This window comes from Agelaius phoeniceus, chromosome 1 (genome assembly GCF_051311805.1).
Source record: "Agelaius phoeniceus isolate bAgePho1 chromosome 1, bAgePho1.hap1, whole genome shotgun sequence".
NCBI lineage: Eukaryota > Metazoa > Chordata > Aves > Passeriformes > Icteridae > Agelaius > Agelaius phoeniceus.
Window position 1 is genome coordinate 128503633 of NC_135265.1, and position 23117 is coordinate 128526749.

The 23117-nt window shown below is 37.7% G+C and overlaps 1 protein-coding gene across 6 annotated transcripts in view; it reads right to left on the reverse strand.

The window, feature by feature from the left end:
* OXR1 (oxidation resistance 1) overlaps positions 1-23117 on the reverse strand; it is a 355773-nt gene that overhangs the window by 327365 nt on the left and 5291 nt on the right. For 2 of the 6 annotated variants that reach the window (XM_077186998.1, XM_077186963.1), the window contains exons 1-3: positions 13253-13283; positions 1499-1530; positions 732-776 (exon numbers count right to left, since the gene is read on the reverse strand). Coding sequence is in view for 2 of the 6 variants with exons in the window: in XM_077186980.1 (XP_077043095.1) it covers positions 732-776; positions 1499-1530; positions 13253-13290 (115 nt within the window). In the remaining 4 variants the exon portion in view is untranslated. Of the gene's footprint in view, positions 1-731; positions 777-1498; positions 1531-13252; positions 13301-22519; positions 22618-23117 lie in introns of those variants that run through there. The other 4 variants (XM_077186980.1, XM_077186973.1, XM_077186984.1 and 1 more) reach the window with 4 other exon arrangements.

Sequence of the window (23117 nt, forward strand, 5' to 3'; positions counted from 1 at the left end):
CTCCCTTTTGCAGCTGATAAACCCGGGTTCAGCTGTCCAGGAGTGAGACCCACTTTGGTGAAGCTCAGTTTGGTAACTTAAAACTGGTGTTTCAGAAGAAGAAAATATTCTTGAGCTGAAAGTGAATTCATAGGCTAAAGGCATGTGACAGAAAGAAATAAAAATACATAGGTGCTTATTGAGCTAGTATTAGTAAGTCTTAAACTCAGGAAAAACAGAGTGAAGGAAAGGTAAAAAATCATGAAGGTGAAAAAAAAGCAGTGTTGGAGGTTTAGCCCAGGTTTTCAATATGAGCAGTTTGCAATGAGTGATGGAAGCCAACACTTCCCTGCTGAGCTCTTCACCATCAGTCACCAACAATCATTCCTCAAATGCCTTTGTTTGGGTCTTGAAGAAATTGATGCTTAGCCTTATATTATTTTAGTCTTGCCTCTCTACTGTGTAAATAACTGCTATATACTCATAAATAGTTCACAAATTTGTTTTCAGAAGGTCTGTATGTACCCAAACCAAATTGTTCAGGTATTATGCCTTTTTTAAAGGTAGGAAACAACATATCTCTGTTGTGTTGCATAGAGACATATACAGACACACTGGTCTTTACAGATTATTTCTCATTAGTAATTCAGCAATTTAAATTCTTTTACACTGGTACAAATAAGATGAGGTGATGAAAAGCAGTGATCCAGATGTCATTTAGATGCACCAATTGCAACAAATTAATTTCCTACCTGTTTTCTTTAACATCCTTGAATGGGTTTCAATCATACCAGGTTCTGGGAAGATTAAAAAAAAAGCTCATGTTAGAGAGGAAAGCTTGAACATAGCTTTCCCAGAGGGATACTTTGTTAGTTTGATTGATAAACTCCAAATAATTGTTATTTTCATATCTACTGCTAACAAATGTAGAATTTGTGTCTGTGTATCTGTGCATGTGTGTGTACGTGTGTGTGCACATAGAAAGGTAAAGGTAGCTGTGCTAGAAATTTTCACACTGCTTTGGTCATTTGTCACCCACAGAATATATACTCCTATGCACACTGAAGCATATTAGAATTTCCAATGGGAAAAGGGAGTCTTTCAAATGAACACTAACAGCCAAATGCTAGGATTATCACTTGTCTTCTCTTTGTAATTGTAATGTAATTGACATCCTACATTATATTTCCATTTCAAAGAAACAAGGAGCCCTATTCAGCAGCTGTGCAATCACTCTCCAATTACCACTCACATTTAGTCTACACAGATACTCCTGCTGGCCCAGGTTTTAGATTTCACTTCTGTATTAGAATAAAACAGATTCATTTTAAAGGTCAGTAATCATGCAAGTGAAAGACATTTTTAATGGCAGAAAAAAATTTCACATTAATTCCTGAAATTATGATAGCCAGTGCAGTGCACACTGTCCTATCAACACAGGATTCTAAAAATAGAGCTACTGTCGTGATTAGTTTTGGCTTAGATCTAATAGCAGTTTAATGCATACAGTATCACTTACCAGCTTTCTTAATGTAGTTGTGGTCCACATATCTGTGAAAATAAAATATTCAGTAGCATTACTTTTTTATCCAAAGGAGTCAGCCAAACTCTTCCAGTTATACTGTATCTACTTCTTCAGATAATAATCAGGTTTCCCTCTGGAAATTGACAAATTAATTGTTTGCTATTCAAGCAGATTTCCTACTAAAAATGTGTGACCTGAAGGACATCATCATAGGAATAGGAAGTCAAGTTCCTGACTGAATTATAATTGTGGAAATTTTAGTTTTGTATTAGAATACAATTTGAAGATAGTGATTTTCATTGAGAACAAATAATACAGTCTTGATGACTTAGAGAACCTAACAGGAATTATGACGTCTACAGGCTGCAAAAGACTGTGAAGACCCCTGCACAGCACATGTAGCCCAGCTCTCAAGCACATAAAGTTTCCATTAATACTAGGACACAGCCTGTGTGGTCTAAAAGGAAAAAGACTAATAAAAATACAAAATACAGAATTAATGAGAGACAAAATTTAGACTAAGAGGATATGATATACTTAATAAAAGCCACTGCAGATCTGATTTCTGAAGTAATCAAAAAAATTATTACTACCTCAGAGCTAAGACACAAGGGGAAAAATCCCTTCTTTACAATTGAGAATGAAGAAAAAAGAAGGTGGCCCACTTATTTTTTCATTCAAGTATTGTAGAAATGTTCTAATAAAATGCTTGTTCTGTATATCCTTCATGTTAAACTCTTGCATTGGTTTTCTCCAGGCAGTTTTCTATGTAATATAACAGAGAATTTATTGATTATCTTTTAAAGGATAGGTTTCATATTTTACTTATTGGTGCAATGAGATTTGTCTCCTTCATTTGTGAAGACACTTTAATAGAAAGACCCCATTTTCATTTGTCCTGCAAGTCTAAAAGAAAACTTTCTTTGAGAACTCGTGCTGGTAATCTAATGCGGTTTCAAAACTTGACAAAATGAAGTGAAAATATGTAGATCAAAAAGAAAAAGCAAATGCTGCTTGAAATGAAGTATCTCAGTAACAGAGAGGTAAGGGTTTAGATTTTCTCAAAAATATTAGTATTTCATGTGGCATATAAATTGTATGTTCCATATGCCATTTAAGGAGTATAGGGAATTCTCTGAGAAATATCAGAGTATCAGCATCCATGCTGTTTTCAGATTTACTTTGCTTGGACAGCAGAAAAGTGTCTATCCACGTGTTTTGAAGACACCTTGAGCCTTAAGTTGTATTTTTGAATCTCTGTATAAGTAGTCTGTAATTTAGACCTTGCTAGCTGTATACTCAAAATGGTTGCCTCACTGAAGGATCACAGACTCCAGTTCTTAAATTAGCTGTCACATGGACTGCGCTGTGGAGTTCATGAAATGAGCTTTCTGAGTATGGAAACTCACTTTAGATTCTTATTTGTGTCTTAAGCCCACCAATAAAATTATGTATTTGTCTATTCACCAGACCTTTTCCTTTATAGGTCCAGGATTCCACAGTTATGAAAACATTCATTTATTTATTTTACTTCCAAGTGAAGAAATCTGATTAGCATAAATTCTAATGAATAAGTTAGACATCTTTAAATATGACAGTCCTACATACAAGCTTTTTGTAATTGTTGATTTGGAGCTTCCAAGTGTTGTGGTTTAGCTCTATCTCTTTACTAAGCCCCACACTTTTTTACTTGCTTGATTTCCCTTCCCTCCCTGGTGGAGAATAAGAGGAAAAAAAGTGAAAAAAAATAATGAGTTGAGATAAGGACAATTTAACAGGTGAAGTAAAACAGTGGAATTCATTCACCATGCCCCATGGGCAGGCAGGTGCTCAGCCATCCTCAGGAAAGCAGGGCTCCTCCCTAAGGGTGCTTAGGGAAAACAGATGGCATCAGTGAGAATGTTCCCCCACCCTTCTTCCTTCTTCCCCAGCTTTTTGTGCTGAGCAAGACACCACGGTGTGGGGTATCCCTTTGAGCAGTTGGGGTTAGCTGTCCCTCTTGTGTTTCCTCTCAGCCCCCTCACTGGTAGGGAAGGGTGAGAAGCAGGAAAGGCCCAGCAATAATGAAAACATCCCTGAATTAACAAGACTGCTTTCAACACAAATTCAAAAAATAACCAAATACAAGGTACTATGGAGAAAAATACCCCAGACAAAACCAGCGCATGCAGTTTCACTACTTTTTTCTCTTATTGTAGCTAAAATAATTTAAATTACATAAATACTATATTTCCCATAAAATATACTGGATACATGATGGGAATATATTTATAAAACAACTATGGCTTGGTTTGCATAAAGTTAAAGCATCTCTGCCCAGGCTATTTTATCTGTATTTATTCTTTGAGTATGTTTCTGGACAGACCTACATGCCAGAGAAATAGTGATGAAAAGAGTGTTGTCAAATACAGTCACACTAAGAAAAACTGAAAAACCACTAGCTTAATTTAATCCTGTAATGACCTTGATTTTATTATTTCTGGATTGGATGTAATTGCTTCTGGAGAGTCACAGTACTATTTCCTTCCTTGTGCTGGAAAATTATGTTCCTAGATGAGTCAACCATGGGTTTGAAGCTTTGCTGCAGAGTTAACTCACATTATCTTAAACTGGGTTACAATAAATGGTTTTCTTGAAAAAAAGAAAAAAAAAGAAAAGGAGAGAAAGTGATTGAGAGAAAAAAAAAGAAAATGCATGTAAACTGCCCATTTGTGCTGCTAAATTGAACCTAGTCTTTGAATTTGTAAGCAGGAAGCAAATTTATAACACTTCTTTGCTTGTTTAGTCTCTGAATTCAGTTCCTGTCCCAGAGAAGGACAAGGTGATCACTGGGGCACTGTCACCCACAGTCAGAAAAGGCCAACTAAGTTCTGACTATGGTGAAATCTTCCCCCTAGCAAACAAGGGTCACCAGCTAATCCACACACCTAACTGAAAGGGCTCTAGGAGGGTTTGAATTTGCATCTCAATTTCTCGATCTCTGGACCAGGGTCACACAACCAAACTTTCTGAATTATGTAGTAGTTCCCCACATTCAGGTTGTCATTACCTATCAACAACCTGTACTCAGAGGTCAGATCAAAACAAAGTAAGATTCTTTTTTCAAATTTTGATAGCTATAACAACAAACTAATTTGAAAGTTAGGAACAAGAAAATATTGATATGTAAAGGGAATAAAAATATTCACCCTTTCGTCAAAATTGCTTTGTTATCATGAATGGCATTCTTTGCCATTTGTGTAACATCATGTAAATATTGATGAGTGAGTAATCTTTTAAATTCTTAAGTGTGGTGAAGTGTTTCCATTAATTTGTATTAAAAATGTGTACATGTTGTGCAAGCTTTTTTTTTTTTTTTGTCTTCTATGTAATTAGTTCTTTTCAAAATTTATGGTAAAAATTAGCTCTACATATTATGATTTTCATGTAGAGAAGTACAGTTTAAGAATCAAGATATAATATTTTCTTCTATATCATTCTTGGACCTGTTAATAGATTTTTCTCTTATAGTATCACCTTTTTTTAGCTTGAAATATCTGATAAGTTTTAATTAGAATTTTTATTTTGATCTCATTCAACTCTGAGTAACAAATTATCCTAGTGACAAATTTAATGAGCATAATCTTAGAAATTTGCCTATGCAATATTCTTTTCTTTCTTATAATCAATTTTGCATCCTCTGCCTGAAAAGGATCTGAAATGATGTGATCTTTTTACTCCAATGACATCTAAAGCTAAGAACAATCAGGGGCATCTTAGGCTTCTTGGAAAATGTCTTCAGGAATCAAAGGAATTAACATGAAAATGTATCAAATTAAAATATCATCCATCTGAAATGATGAGTGGTACGTGTTCAGAGAATGGAACCAATTTGCTCATCTTAAAGTAAAATTGCTGTCACCATGTGGTTTTCTGACTGAATCATTCAACTTCTTTTATTCCACATACTTTGGCTGATATAGTAATATTCCATTCTCACAATGTTCCACATTAGTAAGCCTCCCATTGTTTCACATAGTGGCATTTCTAAGATGAGCAAACTGCTCACTGAGAAAAGATGCCTTTCCTTTTATCAGACCATTAGGAATAAAATCTTGATCATTAGGATCAAACTTGTTGCTTTGCTGTCTCAAAAACTTTATGCAGCATTGCCACCAAAGAAATTATATTGCATAATTAAAGTCAATAAAACAGGGACTTTTGTTCAGAAATCTTAGAGGTGGATTGAAAAAATAAAAAAGAAAATCAAAAATAAGAAAAATTCCTCTCTTTTTTGCTTTTTCTTAATCCATCTAAATTGCCAGCTGTTGGGTTGATGAGAGAAACTCTGATATCCAGTTAAAATGGATAAGAGGGTGAGAATTTGGCTTATAATACAATTTGCTTTATCTTAGATGGTCAGACATGGCAGCAAAATTCTGATTTCACAGTGGGTCACTAGAAGACACTGACATTTCCATGAGTCATTGCAGGGGTGGATGGAGTGGATGACAAACCTTTAAAATGGGAAAGGAGGCATAACCCAAACTTTCTAAGAGTTGCGCTAGTTCCCCTGGGAAGCTCTGCCATCTTGTGTTCAATGAGAAGATAAATCTGGTTTCCCCAGAGGACAGAAACTGTAGGGCTTTGTGAGTTCTAAAATAAGTGCAGGCATAAACTCATCAGCTTCTGACCACAGTGTAAGGGTAAATTCTTAGACTGGCTTGTCTTTATGAGCGTGGGTGGTACATTTAATGTCACACACGAGTTTGTACTAGTTTATCAAACTCCAGTTTGCCTCAACTGGGCAAGATTAATGCCTTTGTGATAGGTAACACAGCTAGCCACCTGAGCTTGTCCTCACATTTACAGGATTATGGCACTACTTAGAGAGCTCATTCCTGTAGATTCCCTCTAACAAGTCAGGAGACAAAGTGCTTCTTTAGTTGCTGAGATGTTAGCTGTAAATTGAATCAGATGATCACTTGTTTGTGCTGAAAAAAATTGAATCATGTCAGTCACTAATGGATTAGCTGATAATGCTATTAAGGTACAGACAATATTGTGAGTGACTTCTGGAGCCTGCAGAAAGAAAGCTTTAAAGTCCTGCTTCTGAAGAATCCTCAGAAGTCTTTCTAGAGAAGGAAATTACGGCAAAGCATAGGATGTTATGTGGCAAAAAACAAGGGACAATGCTGACTTGTGAGAGGTATAAGGCAGAAGAGTTGCTTTCCCAGAGGTGTATGACATGTGTCTGTGAATCATGAGTTTGCTGGCTTTGACAGTTTGCCTCCATTTAGCTTATTTGTTTTAGGAAAAATTTTGCTTTATATGAGAAGCTTGAGAGATGGAAAGTTACCTGAAGACTTGAAGAGGACACAGCAGGATCACTGGAAGATATGTATTTTTAGTGTAAATCCTAATTGCTGTTTCGTTGCTATACATAGCCCTGTGTTTGTTTATTGGTGTGTCACAACTTGGCTTTTTAATATGCTTGGGAAAATTATTGTTTTTGTGGCAGTTCTTGGAAATTTTATAAATTTCTAGGTTGTCCTAGTACTTGAACTAGAGTTCAGGAAACAGATGTTGCTCAAGTAAGCACAACCAAAGCAACAGCTTGACTGAGAGGTCATAGCTACTGATTTTTTGGAGGGGACCAACTAAGTTTTCAGACCTTCATTATTTGGATTATGTCTTAGCTGTACTCTTAGCAAATCAAACTTGCTAACTTGAAAATCACTGATAGTCTTCAATGACTGCCATGTATAAATACATATACTCCTTAGTACCTTGCAAGAGGAGTTCCAGGGATCGCATTCATGAAAAAGAATATCTACCTTCTGTAGATATTGCTTAGTTTCTCCTTGCAAAGAGATGATGCTCTTCTCTCTGTTCATGTGGATGCTTCTGCCCATGTAACTTTTCCAGGGAGGGTGTTCTTCACTGTGCCCAGAATATTGGGCATGGCACATGTGGAAGTGCAGGGTGCTGTGCTGTGTGCACACGAGTCCTGCCCTCTTTAAACTATGGTCTTAAAGAGTGGAGTGATGGTGCTTTTAGTCTAATGCTGATAACAAATAAAATAATTCTGTGGCTGATTTTACTTTCAGAAGCACGTGGGTAGCAATGAGCACCTCTGTTTTCTAAGACTCAATACAAACTACATAGCAAAAGCAAGCTAGAGAGTTAATTTTCTGAAGATAAGCACATGCTTCTGTTGAACTATGTTGAATGGAAACCTGAAACTCAGTCTGTTGTTTAGGTTTTACATTTATCAGAGAAACAAACACTATTCATGTTTTTCTGCTGATGTAAACTAAAACAAAAATACCACAGGAAAAGAATCATTAATGGAAAAAAATGAGATGCATAAAAACGTAACTGTAAAGGAACTTAACTTTGGCAACAAATGAAGGTGAAACTGCTTGGTGCTTGAACGTCTGTCTATGTCTCCAATGTCTAAGTGGAATAACAGCCTTTTACAGCCTTTTTACAAACTGGTGCATTAGTTGGCACAACCTGGCCTTTCAGTGTCAAGGAAGTGGATAATAATTTTTTTTTTGGTCTCATTTTGAAGCCTGAATTGAAGGAGTGTGCCTCATCAGTGTAACAAGCAAGAGATGGCTAATATGATATTTGTAGTACCACTCTCTCATGCATTTTTGGCTGTAAAACTGAAGTGCTTTAACCTCTCTAACCCTGTGAGCCATTTTGGCTTGAAGTGTAGATTAGTTTGTAGTCTCCAGTGTTTTCTGCCCTGATTATCTGCTCACACTGCTACTTCCTAGAATGTCTGCATTGCAGGTACTGCAGTTCACATTTAAGTTTTCCTGGATATAATGGTGATACCTGTCACTGTTCTCTTTGAGAGGATAAGTATGGAGTCACAGCGAGTTACTGGAGTTTTGCAGCCCTTTTTTTATAAATGGCATTCTACTTTATGCTTTTAAGATGTTATATAATTTTGAAATGAGTCAATATTTTTTCAGTGTTTAAGTCTTATCTAATATGTTACACAAAATTCTTGTCTTCTGGATCCAGCAGACTGTCACCATGAAACCAAAAATTCCTTTCTTTTGAAAATATTTCATAGCTGGATTGCTGTCCTACCTGATCTAAATTATTCTCCTTATTTCTGAAATCTGCTTGTGTTCTTGTGTTTCCATGCCAAGAAGTGAGATCTAGTAGTAATTTCAAATTAAAGGAAACAAGTAATTAGTTCCTGGCACTCATAGTCATTCCATACATATATGCAGGCCAATATTTTGTAGAAGTGAAACAACAGAATAAGATGGAAAAAATGCTGTTCTCTGCATAATGACTGGAAGAGTTTAAAGTATCATTTGCATATCACTGAAAAACTGAAAAATAGAGGATGGTCCAATATTGAACCACTGAAACTGCAAAAATATTATTAGATTATGAATCTAACACAAAAATATCATACCAGAACACAAAGTACTCTCCTGTTTTCTTTACAGTAGCTGAAGAGGGCAGCAATATTTGCTGATTTTCAAGCAGGTGTGAGAGCAAATATGCTGCTTTACAGAAGCATAAAAAAGGGATGGTATAGGTTAATCATTGCAATAAATGTGCATGGAAATATACTGACATATGATCAGAATTTAAAGGCCCATTTCAGATGCTTTCTCTACCCAGAAGTTCCCTTTGTGATATTTCTGGTCAGGCTAATTAATCAGTTCATTACATAAGGTACTAGACTCTTCTGAAAACTTGATTACTGTTTTCAAAAAAGTGTGGAGGCAGGCTTCTGAAAATATGAATCACATAATGAGATTCTTCTGCTCCTTTAATCTGGGTGTAACCTGAAACCAATAAAAGTCACTGATCTCAGTAGTCTCTGAGTCAAAAATGTTCACTTTTAATTTCTAGCTGGGTTGACATTATTCTGAAACATATGACCATGTGTATGTATTAAAAAAGCAGAAATGAAGATAGAAAAATGGCCAGTACACTGGCCATTGGAAAGGTTATTAGAGGGATATAATTTCCAGAGAAGTGGCCAAGAGCAATTTTGCTCCTTTGCTGAAAATAAGCTTTTTTGGCTCTAGAGCATGGGTTCAGCGAGACAACTGTGTTTCATGAAAACACATAGGACAAAAAACATATGATTATGAGAAACAGGCTCTACTCATACCCTCATGATTGTTTTTTCTATTGTATTTCATTTATCATATACAGCTCTCATGCAAAGCCAATGAAAAACAGTCACTTGTTTTTCTTGACTAATGCTAAATCCATAATAATGCACAGGAGAAATTACCGGATATATTTTAATGACATCACAAATTGAGTTGACCCAGTGCTACAAACATACAGCACTCAGCTCTAAGAAACAATTCAGAGCATTTCCAGCCACAGACATCATCCTAAACAGCTACTACCTGGCACTCTGGGATGTTTTGTGGTCTATAGGCTTTTGAAAGAGGCCTTCATCCTGACATTCTGCATGGATTCTAAAATTGGTGGAGCAAAAGGAATGATTTCTACAGAAAGTACCTCAAAGAAATGTAGTTGGAATGATAAAATTTCTCAGGCATTTTTAAGGTTTTAGATTTTCTGATTTATGATACTAGGAAGTAGAGATTTGGCTAAAATTTTACATTTGGATTAATGCCATCATAAAATGCAACTTATTAACCTTTCCTTTGCTTTTATTTAAACTTCTGTGTGTAGAGGATTTGAGTTTTGTCATGAGGGAAAGAAAGGTTCTCCTAAGCTGAAATAACTTTTGTCTATAAAGCAAACATGCAAACGTTTCTTTCTATCAAGTTTCTCAACTCGTTCATCAAGTAAAAAGCTCCAGACTAAGTATACACCTCACCAAAGATACATTTCAGTTTTTAAATATTATATTTTTGGCTATTTCCCAGGGAAGTAGCCAAACTTACCTAATTTTCAAATGCAAATGTATTTCAGAGACTTTATCTTATTGTTTGCTAATGGAAAACCAAATTGCATAAAACATACAAATTGCTTCAGTGTACTGTTGACTGAAATATATGAGAAGTCATTCTATGCAGACTAAATTTAATCAGAAGTGTGTTACCAATCTACTCCTGTATCTATTACTGTAAGTGTTTCTAGAGGAGAGAATGTGATTTCTCATAGACGTCAGAGATTGCTGTTTAATTATTCATCCTGAAATTTAATTTCAAAGCTTGTAATCACTTAACTGTTTAAGATGGAATTTGTCACTGAAACAATCCAAGAGGAATTAGAGCATTATTTAACACTAACTCATTTCAGTTTCAGCATGTTTAATAACTGGCTCATTTCATGCAAAATCTGTGCAGGCCCCTGGAACAAGCCACATATGGTATTGATGTTTATGGTTTACATAGAGTAAGTGAATTTCTCCATTTATGAATGGAAATATTTTCTACCTGAGAAGCACCATTGCTATTTTTCCATTTTATTATTTATATATCAGGATGTCTCCTGTTAGTGAGAAGAGGATAGGTCTTCCTTCTCTGCCATTGGTTCCATCCTACCAGGATAGCTTTGCAATACCCTTGCTCAGTGTGGCCTTGCTAATGCAAACCAAAAGGTTTGTGACTCAAAACACAGGTTTCACAGTAAATGAAGTATTTTTTTTTTTAATGCTCCCAGATACAAATCAATACTTAGTACATTGCAGAAAGTTTGTCTCTGTATGGTCAGTTTTTCTCCTCCAGCATAGTCAGAGAAGCTAAAGAGGAGCTTTAGCAGGAGGAGTCAGAGGAGCTAAAGTAGTATGAGCTGTCCCTGCACTTAAAATATGTATGTGGGGTCAGCATAAACTAGTGGCAAATAGCTGTCCTTTAAAGCATCTGTTGTGTCTCCTAAGGTGGCTTACTGTAGGCTGGAGCTCTTTTTACAGAGATTTGCTAGGAAGCACAAGAGGTCATGATGGGACAGATACTCTGATAGATGCCCCTATGAAATGCATTCAAACTTTGCTTCCAACAAGACTTGCATTAGCAGATGGCTTCTCCATCCTGCATCTGAGGCTGGCTGCAGCAAGTGCAGCTGCTCTGGTCATTGCCATTAGTGTTGTTGCTGACTGAGTTGGTGCAGTGCATCCCATGGCAAGGCAGTGTGAGCCCAGAGCAGGCTTTGCTTTCTCCATTGTGTGCAGAGCATTAGTCCTGCAGAGGGCACAGACCCCAAGGCAAGTACCCCACAATGGGGCTTTCCACACATGCCCAGCCTGTGACCAACTAAGGAAGCTCACCTGGACCTATGTCATGGTGTTGGGCCCCTTCAGGGATCCCACCCTTCTCTGCAGCTCCCTGGCAAGTGCTTGTGAGACAGTCATTCCCCCACAGGTCTGTCATGCCCACATGGCTGCAAGGTCCTGCAAACCCCTCAGAGCTTTGGTACTAGAGGTTCATGCACAGAATTGTGAGAGGCAAAATCTGAAAGCCAGGGAGCTCCCCAAAAGACGAGTGTCAAAGACATGAATTGTGTATTCTTCCTCAATCTTTGCTTCAGTGCCTCTTTGTGAGCATTTCTTAAGCACACACCTGTAAGGATGCAATGAATAGTCAACAGTTGTTCACAGATCAGAATTCCACACGTTGCTGGAGCAGCACAACATTGCTGCAGCCTCTGTGCACACCATAATTAAGCCAATTTCACAGATTAAAGATAACTCCAACTTATCCAAAACTTTGTTCAAAGTTATCAGAAATTATCACTGTAGAAAACTGGAAATACACCATAAATTACAAAGCATGCCATTAAAGGCATCTGTGTGAAGCTCTCCTCCAAAACTGAAATATGAGGAAGTTTATATATGCCTTGACTTTTGAATAATCACATTTCTTTTAAATCTAGGGTGATCTTAAATGAGGAAATTAATTCAAAGTTAACATTTTGATCTTACCTCTTCCTTTGTATAATTCCTACCAGATATGAATTTCCTGCCAATTCAAAGTTATAATTCAATTAAAATTGAGTACAAAAGCCAGCCTTGTTGGGCCTGCTTAGTCTTGAGAAGACTGAGAGGAGATACCATTAATGCACATAAATATCTCAGAGGTGAGTGCCAAGAGGTTGGTGTCAGACTCTTACCTTTGTGCCCAGGGACAGGACACACAACAATGGCTGTACAGTAAAACACAAGTTTCACCTCTACATGAAGGAGAAATTTGAATTGAGGGTAGCAGAGCACTGGAATGGGCTGCCCAGGGTGGTGGTGGAGTCTCCCTCTCTGCAGACATTTCAAACCCACCTGGACACTGTTGCTGTTCTACTTCTAGAGTCCCATACTGCTGTGATCAGATTTCTGAAGTCCATACCTCCTTGGTGCATTCTTATGGCTGCAGACCTTCACAGCACAGACTCCTTCTTCTGCATCTTGATCTTTCTCAGCTCAGGACTCCTTCAAGGCTCTCCCTGACTGGCTGACCCGCCCCCCTTTTATCCCAGTTATCTTCATTGGTCACAGCTGCAGCCCAATTAAGGACATCGCAGCTGCAGCCCATCAAGGACAACCGGGACCTCCTGGGGCAAAGCCTATGTACAGATATTCAAGTACAATACACGTATTTTGCTAAGACTCAAAGGCCACCTCTACTATAGGACACATTCCTGCATCACCTGCTCAAGGTGACCCACCTTGGCAGGGGGGGTTGGACTGGATGACTGGGGGGTCCCTTCCAACCCTGACTATTCTTTGATTTTGTGCTATATTAATATCCCTTTTGTGAACTCATTTCTGATACGTGAAAACACTTAATTTTGGGATAAAGAGTCCCTTACCTTCCAGGGTTTTTTTCTCTTGTGGTTAATTTCTTCATCTTCCCTTTCCTAAATAAAAATTGCAATAAGACATCTTTAATTAAATACTTGAAGAACATCATCCAGATCTGAAAGCTAGAGAGTTAAATGTACTCTTTAATGTAGATATTATGGCCATATGATTGAACTCTTCATTTTTTCTTTACATAGCTGGAAGGCCAGTGCTTGAATTAGGTATGTACAACTGTGCAGTATTTCCTACACTGACTCTGGAAAGTAAAACAAAATGAGAAAACATAAAATATTAAATCTTTTTATGCATCATTTTTTATGCATCTGTTTTGTGAAAGAAAGGATGGATCTTTCCATTTAGATAGAGAACATATTTGTTGAAGTAATCACATCCTGTAACATAAATACTGTTTTCAGTTTCAGGAGAAATAAACAAGAACAACTATTTTCATAGTATATGCTGAAGCTAAATTTTGCATAAACACTAAGTCATTTTGCTTTGACACAAATATTTAAGAAAAGAATAAAATGCACCTTAAACTACTCATCATTTTTGTTCACCTTATTTTAGTGGTTGATATTTGTTACTTTATTTTTAAGTTTCCTTGGCAAGTCATTAGGGTTTAACAGAAAACTCATCAGGAATAAGCACCAAGCAGAAAGAGAAAAATAACATTGCATTATTAGTTGTCCAATTGCTTTGTAAACATCATTCTGTACCTCCTCTTGCTATTCTTATACACAAGGTCATGAATATTCTGTATTTTCAGTGTTGATGTAAACTTCACTGAGTCATAGATCAATTAGACCAAATGGATTCCTGTAGGGAGAAACCAGTGTATCCCAATTTAGAAGCTTAGTTGAGAGAATTTGAGATAACAACCTGTCATCTCCTACTTTGAAATACAATACTTGGTATAGAAAGCAAAACAAATGAAAGATAAGCTGCAAGATTCTGACTGGTTCAGGATATTGTTCAATTGCATTTGTGTAATTACTTTCTTCTGGATGCACACACATATTTCTTACAGAATTATTTTATTTGATTCAGTCCCAATTTATATCACATTGGCTAATTTATTATTTTCAGACTTATTTCATGATAGAAACAGGTGGAAAGTCCTTACTGGAGACAGAAATCCTTGCTCTGTTTTGGAAACTGTTTGCTTTTATATTTTTGCAGTATCTATAATAGCTGAAAGAATACCACATATAGTTAGTTACTAAAATAACATGAAAATCAGAAGATTTTGCACTGTTTTAGTAACAGTCTGCTTTTATATTTTTGGTGGTTAGAACCATAGAATAACAGAAACATAGAATGTCTTTGGCTGGAAGGGACCCTAAAGGTCATCTAGTTCCAACCCCCTTGCCACTAGACCAGGTTGCTTAGAGCTCCATCCAGCCTGGCCTTGGACACTTTCTGGGATGGGGCATACATTACTTCTCTGTTCCACCAATATGTTCCAGTTCCTCACCACCCTCACAATAAAAAATTTCTTCCTAATATCTAATCTAAACCAACTCTCTTTCAGTTTGAAGCCATTCCCCTTTGTCCTCTCACTACAGGCCCTTGTAAAAAGTCTCTCTTCATCTTCCTTGCGACTTCCCCTCAGATCCTGGAAGGCCTCAATAAGATCATCCCAAACCCTTCTTTACCAGGCTGAAAACCTCCAGCTCCCTCACCCTTCCTCATAGGAGAGGTGCTTAATCCCTCTAATCAACTTTGTTTCCCTCCTCTGGACTCACTCCCAACACGTCAATATGCTTCCTGTCTTGGGGACCCCAGACCTGGCTGAAGCACTGCAGGTGGGGTCTCCAAGTGGGAGAATGGAGTAGAGGATCAGAATCCCCTCCCTCAACCTGATCCCAAAGTTGCTTTTGATGCAGCCCAGGACATATTTGGTTTTCTGGGTTGCAAGCGCACATTACTGGGTCATATCCAACCTCTCATCCACCAGCACCCCCAAATCCCACTCAACAGGGCTGGTCTCAATCTGTTCATCCCCCAGCCTGGATTGACACCCGTGGTTGTCCCTAACCCATGTGCAGCACCAGCAGATATTATTAAACCTCATGAGATTCCCATGGGCTGCTTCTCAAGCTAGTCCAAATCCCTCTGGATGGATCCCATCCTTCAGGTGTGTCATCCAGAGATGTGTCAGCTTGTTGTCTTCTGCAAATTTGCTGAGGGTGCACTCCATCCTTTTGTCTTAATAAATAAAGATATGAAATAGCACTGTCCCCATACAGACCTCTGAGGGACACCAGTTGTCACTGATATCCATTGGGATGCCAAGCTGTTAACCACTGCCCTCTGGATGTGGCTGTCCAACCAGTTCCTTATCCATCTAACAGTATCTACCACCCATCAAACTCCTCTTTCTCCTATTTAAAGGGCAGGATGTTGGGGGGGCCTATGACCAAGGCTTTACAGAAGTACAGATAAATGACATCTGTAGCCCTTCTCTTGTCCACCAGTGCACTCACTCCATCATAGAAGGCCCTCAGTGAAGCCGTGCTGGCTGTCTCCCTGAATCACCTCCCTGTTCTCTGTGTGCCTTAGCAGAGCTGCTAGGAGGATCTTTTCCATGATCTTCCCAGGCACAGAGGTGAGGCTGACAAGTCAGTAGTTCCCAGGATCCTCTTTTTTACTCTTTTTAAGATGGGTTCAATGTTCCCCTTTTTCCAGTCACCTGGGATTATTGGTCACTGATTAAAATGTCACTGTTTTTCTCTAAAAAATTGAAGTTAGAAACAGTTTCCCAGGAGTTGACATAGGAGCAAGAAATTGAATGACTACATTGTCATATCAGCTTTTAAACAGTTCTGGTTTGCCTTGAGTTGGTTTCTTAGGATCTTATACACAGAATTAAAAGTTGCCATTAAATTTTGTGTTAATTTACCTACTTGGTAGTTGTTTGGACAGCAAAGGAACTAGTACTGAAGAAAGTAAAATAAAGTGTAAAACCCCTGCATTTACTTAATCCTAAAAACAATGCTAATTAAACAGTGCTATTTATCTTTCACAGTATAGAAACAGAAGAATATACAAAGGTAACATTTATTAGACTGCATGTAAATAGTGCACATATCAACATATTCATATTCAGCCTGTGAAAATCACTTCCATAGAACAAATGGAAATGGCTTTTGTTAAAATTTTAAAAGGAATAAATCTATATCCTAACTTGCTAATTATAAGACATCAGTTCTCAGCTACATTCAGCTATCACATTGACTCTAACATTATGCCCATTCTCCAAACTCACCTACAAAGAGAATATCCTTAAATCCATGAAAAAATGACTTTCTAGTGCAAAGTCTCAGTACACATCATTCTAGGGGTTTATCTCTGAAACAGCTGACAATGACTGCTGTCAAATTAAATAAATGTTTAGATCATTTGGTATAGCAAATTCTTCACTGGCAAAGTAGCTATTTGTCAGAATAGTTATACTTCTTCATTTATTCTTTCATATAACACATAATGAGAGTAAATTACAGAGATAAATATAAACTTTTTAATGATGCAGCCTAGCATACAAGCCATATAGATTGTAGTACACTCAGCTATCTAAAGCAGATGATGTCTATGCTGTTCTTTGAGCACAGGCACACAGTGGAACTTGAATTCCTGCTTGGTTAGTGTTGAACTGCCTGGGCACAAATCTGTGCTCAGGTCAAGAGCCTGGAGAAGCAGGAGCCCCCTTTGCTGCCCAGTCTGAGCTTAGCCTCAGATGCCCTTTACGCTGTGTGATAGTATCATACAAGTAACTTCAGGCAAACAACTAAGCCCAGAGCTGCTTCCACAAAACTTACTAACTTGTGCAGGAAGGAAAGGCTCTGTGACAGAAATATAGCAAAGGAAATGTATGGGGTATGCACAGACAACACTGATCAATGAACAACTGTTGGGACCACCCATGAAGAATGTACAGAAATAAGCAGAACCAGTGCAGCCTGCAAGTGCTTGTAATGAAATCTTCATGATTCTAAATGCCAGTAATAAAAAATTCTAGAAAAATTATATAGAATGAATGGTCATAAAAGAATAAAATAATTAAAAAATATTTAACTTTCAATTTATCTTTGTTGCTTTTTTTTTCCCAAATTCCTGTGCAGAATATTTTCATGCTGCATGTTGTGTTCTCACTACCTAGAATCCCAGAATGTGTTGGAAGGAACTTTTAAAGGATTTAATCCAAACCTCTTGCAATGAGCAGGGACGTCTTCAACTAGATGCAGGTTGGTCAGAGATCCAGCTCACCCAACCTGGAATATTCTTGTATTCTACCACATTTCTGTGCAACCTGTGCTAGTGCTTTACCACCTTCATTGTGAAAAAAACTCCACACTTCTTCCTTACAGATAATCTAAATCAATGCTTCTTCAGTTTAAACTTGTCCTGTCACAGCAGGTCCTGCTAAGAAGTCTATATCCCCATCTTTCTTTGGCTCCCTTTAAGACTGAAAGGCCAAAATAAGGTTCCTCCAGACCCTTCCCTTGTCCAAGATAAACAACTCAAGTTCTCTCAGCCTTTCCTCACAGGTGAGGGCCTCCAGCCCTCTGATAATCTTCATGGCTCTCCTTTGGACCCACTCAAACAGTGGGTCCCAGTCTGTGCAGCAGTCTGAGTGGGCTCTCACCAGAGTAGAGCAGAGCAGAGCAGAGCAGAGCAGAGCAGAGGGGCAGAATCCCCTCCTTCACCCTGGTGCCCACACTGCTCTGGATGCAGCCCAGGACACATTTGGCTTTCTGGAGTGACCATTGCTGGGTCGTGTCCAGCCTCTCACTCACCAGCACCCTCAAATCCTTCTCAGCAGGGCTGCTCTCAATCTGTTTATCCATCAGTCTATAACAATACCAGAGGTTTCCCCAACCCAGGTGAAGTGCGCTGCACTTGGCTTTGTTGGACCTGAGGAGGTTACCATGGGCCCAATTCCAGAGCTTTTCCAGGTCCCTCTGGATGGCATCCTGACCACAAGGCAGACTCCTGTGCCAGTATCAGTATATATATCACCTTTTGGTGTCCAATGGGTTACCATCGTCTGTCACTACCTTTGAAGGACATCTCAGAAAGCCAACATACAGTAAATCACCCTGTATCAAACTCCAATTACAGCTATTACTAGACATGAGCCATGTATTAGCACACATTAACCAGGTTTTGTTGGCAGAAGAAATTCCAAGAAAGGAGAATTGAAGATGAAAAGGAATAAGAAAATAAATAATTTTTGTCTTTCCTCTTTTTTCAGCTATACTTCTCTTTGAATGAAGCTCTTCTAAATTTTCAGATACTGCAAGCCTTCAGGTTTTCATTCTCTATAATGTCCTGAGGTATTTCTGCCCACACTGCTACAGCTGCTGAATTGAAGATGGCTGCATCTCCCATCATGCCAGTTCAATGCTTAGTCTGGTGAAAAATTCAACCCATTTGATAGTTTGGTTGAATCTTCATATCTGAAGTGTTGAATCTTTATGATTCATATTTCATTTTGTAAAGACTCATTTTCTAATCTCTTTTGTGAAAAGTTGAATATTTCAGATTGTACTTCAGGAAACTGAGGGAACATTTCCTTCCTGTCCTTGGAAGAAAAGAAAGTTGAATTGCATAGTTCTTCTCCTATTTTTTTTTTAATTTTTTCCAAAAATGGGCAATGCTGCTATTAAAGACAGTAACAGTTGCCAGAAGCAACTCTAATAACTTCACCCAGGGAGCTTTTTTCCAAGTATGGTTTACAGTATGACCTACAAAATGTAGCTTGTTATTGGAAAGGCAAGGACACAGACTTTTCAAGGGCATTAATACCACAGTCTATGTTAAACTTGCTGCTTCCCATTTGCTTTCATGTTTATAATCCAATAAGTGTTTTCATTGCTTCCAGTAGTTTAGTCTTTAATATAATTAGATGTACTCGTTAAGCTGTTTGATATTATATAATGCAGCTGTTTTTCCTTTAAGCAATATCTTTATGCAGGCAAGAAAAATTCGGATTTTATTCAAACAAGCAAAATTCCCACAAGACAGTCCAAGTTATACTCAAATTAGAGATATGCTAGAGGCAAATTGATACTGTCCTTCATTAAAATCTTTTTTGTGGTTTTGGATGCTTGGCTAAGCATTACTTGTAATGTAAAATACATATCCTGAGGTGTTGCATACATATGTCTGGATTGTCTCCATGTGAATTAGAGTCCACAGAGTTGAAAAAAATTCTTCTGCTCCATGTTTTCCTACCCACTGGTGTGAAGATTTCTATTTGCTTTTTTGGACAGCATTGTTATGATGGCAGTAGGAAGAAATAATGGCACATAAAAAGCTCCATAGGAGTATGATAATAAGGAATAACACTTCTGAAAACTAAACACAGAACAGTGCATTTTTCAGTATATTTTTAGCAGTTGCCCTCACAATTTAACTGAATTAACTTCAGCAGTTTTAATTAAAGAAATTGTACAAGTGGTGTAAAAGCTAATACCTGGATTAAACAACTCTGGCTTTCAGTTCTGGTTTTGTTTGCTTTCCTTCAGATATTTTCTGTAGAAGTATCTAAAGAAGAAAGTAGAAAAGCCTCTCAGACTTCAGTTTACTGCTCTTCCATTATGAGAGACACACAGCTGTCCTAAAGTTCTTTTGCTGTTGATGTCACTGTCACACCTGCCTTCATTCCTTTTTGTGTGGTGGTTTTATTGTTGCACTGCTACCAGCCAGCTGCAGCCAGGGGTTTCATTGAGCAGGGGTTTCCATTGCTTGGAGATCATTGCCACTGCTCTGGTTCTGATTGCTGTGATTTATGCCCTCTTTCAGGTGTTGGGAGGTGGATTTCATAAGCTCTGATGGACCTGTTTGAACCATCCATCTCAGCTGATTGATGCCTAATTGCATGAGTGGTTTTATGGTTTTAGATTGCTTTATTCTGAGATTTTTCGTTTCAAGGCAGCAATACTTACAAATAGGATTTATAAGACAGAGCTACTAAGTCTGCAAGTACAAGGTTGGACATTGCCCATTGAGGGGTACCAAATCAATTTATCTTTAAAACTTAGTGACTTGAGGCTTGTGAAGGCTAAGCACTTGACAGATTTTTCAGTTATTCCTCCCTCAGCAAGACAACAAGAGTAAAGGTTTTGGTTTCACTGCTCTTTCAGTAGCTCTCAAAACTGGGAGTAATGATTACTGTAACTCCAGCTGCACTCAATGCTCTGCTTTTCTGGAGCTCTGCTCTTACTGAAATGTGGACTGCAAAAGAAACACTATGAAAATTACTTAAGAAAAGGAAGTTTCTGCAACAAATTTATGTCTGTTCTCTTGAGACAATGTCCATTCTCCAATAGCTGAATTAATGTAATATAGAAACAGAGCAGGTATGCAAGTTCATTTTCTTGCAATTCCAAAGTAAGGAAGTATTCAGGTCAGTGTAACAGCAGTGAGAATTCACACTTTTCCTGCCATCAGAGTCAAATGTCATAAAATATTGACACATCATCATGGTAGGAAATCTTGTTAATGTGTTCCTACCACAGGGTTGGGTTTTTTTTTGCTGCCACTTGCAAGAGATTCTAAATATAATCCATAGGAAGTCTTACAGATTATAAATTTGTAAGGAACTGTAGCTGCTTATACCTAGAGCTATACAAGATATGAAAGAGTACTGGCATGATTTTTTTTTCTACAACATGAAAGCCATGATCTGTGAAAGTAACAAAAATGCCTGGGGGTTTGCTTATAAAATATGGAAGAAGATAAATTTAATTATTAAAATCAAAACCTTCCCACACTTTAAAATATTCCTTACTTTCTACATAAACATTCTTTTGAGAAAAAAAATTTGGAAACAGTTATTTTTACTAGTAGCTATAGTTTGGTTTTTACTAGTACTTTTAGTTGGGTTTTTACTTAAAATCCCGGGTTCATGCAGAGAAAAGTTCTTGCTATTTACATTGTGAATGCTGCAAAACCAGAGTACCTGTTACAGAATTTTCACATTTCCTTTGAAGTTTTTTTTTTTACCAATATTGATTTTTTATATTTCTTTCAGTCCAGTCTTCTGCAGCAAGTATAAATTATTCTATAGCCCTTAAATACATTATCTATGCTTTGAACCAAAGTTAGTATTTTCTCTTACTTTTTTAAAAAATCTCATGAGAAAAGTTCTAAAAAACTTTAATGATTCCATTCGGTAGTTCCCGTCTGAACTTCTGCTTCATATAGTTCAGCTAGTTAGGGAATCAAGCATAGTGAGAAAGCTCAAACTAAGGAAATAAATGTGCATGGCTATCCTTAGGAAGAACATCTTATTGAGGTAGAAAAAGAGACAGAAACTTCTTTTCTACTTCCTGAAGATCCACTTGAACACTCCTGCTGTTTTATTCATTCCTCCTCAGGGTGCAATTTTGGCCTTGAGTCCATGAGAAAGGAACATGCTTTGAGCACATCAATGCTGCACCTCAGAGTATACCTTTAGTATAGATGTAGAACAAATTTGTGCACCAAAGGAACCCCTGAAGTACACCAAGTAACTCATATGGACCTACTATGTGTGACTCACAGCAGCCATGACCTGGTTAAATGGGAAGGGAAAGGTTCCTCTGGGTAGTTATGCACCTTTTTTGCCTGCTTTTCTCCTTGCAAACACTCTTGACCCACATACAGCAAATTTCTCCCTCTAGTAACTTGAGTCATTTCATAGATTGCATTTGTCTGTGGCAATTTTGATTTATCTGTTCACCCAATAGAGGTTTGTGTTTCATATCAAGAGGTTCAAGTGTTGAAATTCATAAATAAATTGCTTAGAATACCATTATTCAGGAAGAAGCAATATGAAGTTAGAATTAAAAACTTTGCAATTTACCAAGGGTAGTAACCATAGATTTAATGTCAATCTACATTTACTGTTTCACTTAAATCTGCCCATGAATTCAGTTCTACTGATTTAATAATGCATACTTTTAGAAAGGGAAAATGTCATTGACTTAAAGAACCTTTGACTCATTCCCTGTGTGAGAAATATTCTGAAACTGTGCTGTTATCTCAGCTGAGATGTGTTACGTTCCACGAGCTAATGTGGTGTCAGTTCACAGGGGAGAGTGGGCCTTCAGTCAGACCACATTTCTTGGAAAGTTCTTGGTCCTTAAACCTGCAAATAAGACTTTCAGTGCACTAAGGTCAAACCATCTGATTTTTAATATTTTACCACCCCTAAAGCAATTTTCAGATAATAAAAGTTTGCTTTGATTGTCCTTGTGGAATTACTTCTGAACTGTGCACCTTACCACTGTTCTGTGATTTCTATTCCTGTCTTGGTTCAGAAATACTTCTTGCAATAATCCCTGACTTTTCAGGGACTCAGGTCAGAAGAACTTCTTAGACCCTGCAACAGATACAGAGTAACTAATTCAAATACCAAAAAGCAAACCAAGAAAGTGAGAATTAACCTGAGCAATACTGCAGTGGTTACCCAAAGCAGCATAGTCAATGCTTGCCCTCCATCTCTCATTGCAGCCTAAATTCAGGGTAACTCCGTGAGACCAGGAAAATGGAAGAAGTTCCTGCCAAGACCTATAGGAAGACCTCAGAGAAAGGACCAGGGTTTTGCAGGTAATGATGGAGTAGACACAATCACTGTTACACTGTAAATATTAAACTCAGACAAATAATAGCAAGACTATTACATTTCTTGTGACATACTAGTGTCAACAGGACCAGACTAGGTCACAGCTGTGTTACAAACCATATAATTTTCACACAAACACCAAGAAATTATTCCTGTTCTTGAGTGCTTGCAATTAGAATGGGTGTAAGAAGAAGAAGAAGGGCTGGGGAAAGGCAGTATTGTCAGCCATACTGTTTCAGATGAAGAATCCAATACAG